At 59.2% G+C, this 5,584-nt stretch overlaps 1 protein-coding gene across 1 annotated transcript; it reads left to right on the top strand.

Annotated features, from left to right (window-relative positions):
* The first annotated feature begins 1,373 nt into the window (after nt 1-1,373).
* Nucleotides 1,374-4,594, top strand: SOX21 (SRY-box transcription factor 21). Its single transcript, XM_064646004.1, has one exon. It carries the CDS (start codon nt 2,261-2,263, stop codon nt 3,104-3,106), a length of 846 nt encoding a protein of 281 aa, XP_064502074.1. The 5' UTR covers nt 1,374-2,260; the 3' UTR covers nt 3,107-4,594.
* Nucleotides 4,595-5,584: the final 990 nt, after the last annotated feature.

The raw sequence follows: 5,584 nt of genomic DNA, 5'->3' as shown, positions 1-5,584 counted from the left end.
TCCCACCTTCGAGAAATCCCATTTCCCCGCCAAGCCCGAACGCCAGCAGATATCTTAATCTCCCCGCTTTTGACAATCGATGGGTACTTTTTTTTTTGTTTCACGGCTAACTGGATTGTAGGAGGTCAAGCTTGGCAAGGTGGCTTCGGAGACTGAGAGAATTACGTTTAAGTAGTAGTATATGGGTCGTAAAACACGAAACGGGAGAAGACGCGGTTTGCAGAGGAGCTGCTCGGTATTTTACAGGGCACTCCGGCCGTGACAGGCTGCCGCGGGACCCGGGCGGGCTCACCGGCGGGGAGGGATGGCTGGCTTTGGGATTCTCTCCAAACATCCCGACATCCCAGGAGCTGCGGGTGGTGGTGGTGGACAGTGGTGCGGTGCGGCGGTAAGGAAGGCGCGAAGCCCAGCGGCTGGAGCGAGGAGCCTGACCGGAGGACGGAGCGGGATGCGCGGAGAGGAGCCCGGACGAGACGAGAGCGGGCGGCGCGACAAACAAGTCCGTGCGGCGAGCGGACATCACTGTCCCACCACGCCGAGTGATGTCCCCGCCGCGCCCAGCACCCTGTGGCCCGTCCGGCGGGGGGCTCGGTGGTGGTCCCGGAGTGGCTGCCACTGCACTCGTGCATCGCCCCCGGGAACTGCGGCTCCGGCTTTTCCCTAAAAGGGCGGCGGAGCCGTCCCGGACAGAGCCTAGCCTGCTGCTAGGGAAAGAGTTAATGGTTTATTGGAGTCGGCGCTTCCACATACCACAAGGGTAAGTCAAAACCGACCCGCCGAAGCACAAACAAGGCGAGCAAGTTCACCCTGACTGACAGGCGGCCGGTGAGGAACACAGTGGGACAGCTCGGGTTGGGGGCGCCGTTCAGCGGCGTGCCGAGCGGCCAGGAGAACGCGCGCGGATTTTCTGGGCGCACCCAGGGATGCTCTCGGAGGCGGCGGCCTCTCCCCCTCGGCTGCACGGACCCTCCGCCGGGAAAACCCCAAAACACCCAAAAACACCCCGCATGCGCCGATCCCGAGCCCTCCCCGCGCCGCTGGCCCGAGAGGGGGCGTGGCGAATGGAGGCCCCGCCCCCCCCGACGGAGGGCCCCGCCCCCGCCCGCGCGCCCCGCCGGCGGCGCGCAGGCCGCGTGCGGGCATATAGGGCGGTGCGCGGCGCGGGGGCACGCGGGGCGCGCGCGGTACCTGCGGCCGCGCCGACGGGGCGGGAGGAGGGGGCGGCTGCTGGACCCCCCCCCCCCCGCCGGGCGCGGAGCTGGGCAGGGCGCCGCCGGGCGCGGACCGCCGAGGATTTTAATTAGGTGTGTCCCCCCCTCCCCGCCTCCTCCTCCGCCGCCACCGCCTCCTCCTCCCTCCGCCCCCCGCCGCTCCCGCCCGCCCCGCCGCCCCTCCGAGTCGGCGGCCAAGAAAACCCAGAGAGACCTGGCGGCTGCCGGAGAAGGGGGAGCTGCACGGCAGGCGGAGCGCCCCGTATCCCGCCGAAACTTAGGGAAGTTTGTCCGGCGGCGCGAACCAGGAGGCCCGCGGTGCCCGGCGCCCGGCGAGTATGTGCGAGGAGCGAACTGCTCGCCGCGCCCCCTCGGGCGGAGCGGGGCGTCTGTAAGCGGGGCGGCCCGCGCCCCCCAGGGCCCTCACCCCAGCGCCTGAGCCGCCGCGGGCCCCGTCCCGCCCGGCCCCGCACTGCTCCGTGGCAGGCTGCCCTCCGAGCTCTGCGGGCGGCGATGGCACGGGGCGGGCTGTGACGGGCGCCCCGTTAAGGGCTCGCCGCCTCACCGGAGACCGCCGGAGAGCATCGCGTCCGCAGCAAAACGAGGACCCCCACGCCCCGCGCCTCTCGCCTGCCGCCGGCTCTCGTTCTCGCCGTCGAGACGTCTCTGCGATCCCGTCTGAACTCCGTGCGCTGTCGCCTGCGGGGAGCTCCGAGGAAGAGCCCTGGCCCGGAGATAGGCAGCGCGGGGAAAGGCTCCGAGGCCCAGGCGGGGAGCGGAGCCCGTCCCGCCCAAGCCGCCCGCCGCAGCGCCCTGACGGGGAGGCGCCGCTGCCGCTCGGAAGCGCCCCGCGCCCGGAGTGAGGCCACCGGGTACCGCCGCCCCGCACCCGTAGGAGCCGGTGCCGCCACGTCTGGGTACTTGCCGAGATTGGTTTTGAAGGAGCGGACCGCGGCGGGGGCGAGGAAGAGGAGGCGGGAGACGAACCCGGAGGAGGCGGCCGCCAGAGCGGGGCGGGCGGCGGCTCGCCGGGGCGGCAGGGGGACACCATGTCCAAGCCGGTGGACCACGTCAAGAGGCCGATGAACGCTTTCATGGTGTGGTCACGGGCGCAGCGACGGAAGATGGCCCAGGAGAACCCCAAGATGCACAACTCTGAGATCAGCAAGCGCCTGGGCGCCGAGTGGAAGCTGCTGACTGAATCGGAGAAGCGGCCCTTCATCGACGAGGCCAAGCGGCTGCGAGCCATGCACATGAAGGAACACCCCGACTACAAGTACCGGCCGCGGCGGAAGCCCAAGACGCTGCTCAAGAAGGACAAGTTCGCCTTCCCCGTGCCCTACGGGCTGGGCGGCGTGGCGGACCACGAGCACCCGCACGGGCTGAAGGCGGGCGGGCTGCACGGCGGCGCGGCCGGCGGGCTGGTGCCCGAGTCGCTCCTGGCCAACCCCGAGAAGGCGGCAGCCGCCGCCGCCGCCGCCGCCGCCCGCGTCTTCTTCCCCCAGTCGGCCGCCGCCGCTGCCGCTGCCGCCGCCGCCGCCGCCGCCAGCAGCCCCTACTCCCTGCTGGACCTGGGCTCCAAAATGGCCGAGATCTCATCTTCCTCCTCTTCCTCGGGCTCCGGGCTGCCCTACGCCTCCTCGTTGGGCTACCCCGGCGCCGGCGGGGCGGGCGCTTTCCACGGGGCCGCCGCTGCCGCCGCCGCCGCCGCGGCCGCCGCCGGGGGGCACACGCACTCGCACCCGTCGCCCGGTAACCCGGGCTACATGATCCCCTGCAACTGCAGCGCCTGGCCCGGCCCGGGGCTGCAGCCGCCGCTGGCCTACATCCTCCTGCCGGGCATGGGCAAGCCCCAGCTGGACCCTTATCCCGCAGCCTATGCCGCGGCACTATGACCCACGGCCGGAGGAGGCCCGCGCAGAGCTCCGGCGCCCGCCTGGATGTGTGCCGGCACATCCGTGCGCACGGGGAGGGGGGCGAGCCGCCGCTGGGGCCGCGGAGGGTGACCGGGCCAGGCGATGGGGAGCGCCGGGGCGGCGGACGACCTGTTGCTCGTCCCCTGCCTGCTGCCCCGGGTAGACCTTGTGTGTGTTGCATGCAGTCTGTGCAGATAGCCCAGCTGAAACAGAAGAGAAAAAAATGCAAAAAAAAAAAAAAATAGAAAAAAATGAAAAAAAAAAAAAAAAAGAAAAAAAAAAAAAGAAAAGAAAAGAACCGATCCGCCCTGCCCTCAAAGTGCTTGTTCGGGACAGACTCGGGGAGCAACATCCCTTGGCCGGCTCTGGCTTTCCCCTCCGTCGCTCCCGGCGTGGTGCTGGATTCGGAACAGTCCCGTTTTAGAACCCCTGCCACCGAGAGGAGAGACGAGGAAGCCGGGGGCAAGGGGGATGGTGAGGTCCCGGCTCAGGACGGCAGGGCCAGGTGCCGCCCCGCTAAAGGACAGGGTCACTCTGTCCTTGATTCGTAGCCCCTCGTGGGGTCCATGCAAAGAAAGAGTTGGTGGTGCGGGAGGCTGCCCTCCTGCTCTGTGCCCTGCCCTGCGTGGATTTCTGCCCTCCGCTGCTACAGGATGCTGACAGGCACGGGTCATGATTTTCACGAGAGGATAAGACGCGTGACTCTCGGTTCTCGTGTGTCTCCCCCCACCCCCCACTAATTAAGTCTCACCCTCAGACTGTAAATTTGTATATCTCTGTGGAAATGTTAGGTCTCGGATTGAAAACTGTTAGTTACTTCGCCCACGGTCGATTCAGTTTTAACCTGAAAAAAAAAAAAAGGAATGCCTTTCAAAGGGAATAAAAATATTGTGAGACTGCTCGAGAATCACAATATTATCTAAGGTTAAATCAGACTTTTTTGTCTGAGTGATAATTATCTATTTATTATTTAGCTGAACTGAAACAGAGCTTTGCTTTGACGGGAGAGTATTCTCATTTAAAAGAAAATCTGTCTCCCCCATGAACATGAAGTGTTTCACACGTGTTTTGCAGTACCCTACCTGTTTAGCTTATTTTAGAGCCACTGCAATTCAATTGCAAATGGTGTTTAAAAGAAAGAAAAAACAACAAAGTTTAGAGGAAAAAAATCCTTCATCAGTTTAGAGTTCTTTTTTGGTTTACTTTTGTAATGTGTATATTTTGACTAATGTTTGTGAATGAAGCTGGCTAACATGTATTTAGTTTCATTTTGGCTTTATGTAATATAAAGTAAAAAAAAATGATTAAGTAATGGTTTTAACATTTACGTGTAAATGGTTTTCTTGTGTGATCTTCTAATTTAAAGTTAGACGTCTAAACTATATCTGTAAATTAGATTCCGACTACCACTCTGTTCATTTTTGAACAAAGAGTTTAAATAAAGCCTGAAGCAGGGAAAAGAGAAAATCCTCTATTTCTTGTTGAATTGCTAACAAGATTTTTATCTGAATTGCCCTTACGTGCCTGGTCCAGGTGAAGTGTAAGGTATCCTCTAAAGGCTGTCTTTGTTTCACTTTTGAATAGATTTACTAGGAAATCTAAAACAAGCCATTGTTATTCAGAGCCAAAAACCTGATTTATCACATTTTTAATCGTGAATAGGAAAGAAGATAAAAAAACCCCTGAGTTGTCATATTATCTTAAAAAAAAAAAAGGCATTCATGGACCAGCAGAACAGAGTTCACTGAGTACACTGAGAGTGTTCATAGCATTTCATCGGTTTCCAGTAACGTTTTCAGAGTGAAAAGTTGCCTGACCACTTTATCTGGTTAGCCTAAGAGCTTCACCACTTAAACCGGTGTAATTTGTTCACCTATCTAAGCAATATTGCTGCTTTATTCCTGGAGTGTTTTTCGAGGGCCTTCCCAGTTAATTGCTAACTAAAACCTGACACCTTTCTTTGCCTCTAAACGGCTTTTCCCATTTGAGTGCCCAAAAATAGTGTTTTCAAAGGTAACTCAAGCAAAGATCTGCAGGAAAATTTGCATGCAGCAGAGAAACGGGAGCAGGATGAAGTGGTCCATCCTTTTATCAAGGGAATTGTGAGCATCGCACAACGTGAATACCTACAAGGCATTAGAACAGAACTAGTCCCCTCACTGAGGTGGCAACCCCCGGCTCGTTTTGTATGTCTGTGTGCATGTATATGCAGTGTATGTATGTATGAAGTGCATTTTTTTTCTTCAGAGTGGTCGATTGCACTCTTAATTGTGGCAATAACAATAGCTCCTGAGTAAATGTCTTCCAAATCAGCCTTCGCCTTGGAATTACGTTCAAAAAGTGTGAAGTTTGGAAGATTTGCGGAACGGTCTGTTCGTCTGACCCTGATTCACTAATTAAAACGATCCTGCTTTTGTTATTCTCCCAACGCTTTGCAATATTATAAGTTAATTCATA

Source organism: Pseudopipra pipra, chromosome 2 (assembly GCF_036250125.1).
Source record: "Pseudopipra pipra isolate bDixPip1 chromosome 2, bDixPip1.hap1, whole genome shotgun sequence".
NCBI classification, from domain to species: Eukaryota; Metazoa; Chordata; class Aves; order Passeriformes; family Pipridae; genus Pseudopipra; species Pseudopipra pipra.
Note: the sequence above shows the minus strand (reverse complement) of the source record. Positions and strands in the feature narration are given on the sequence as shown.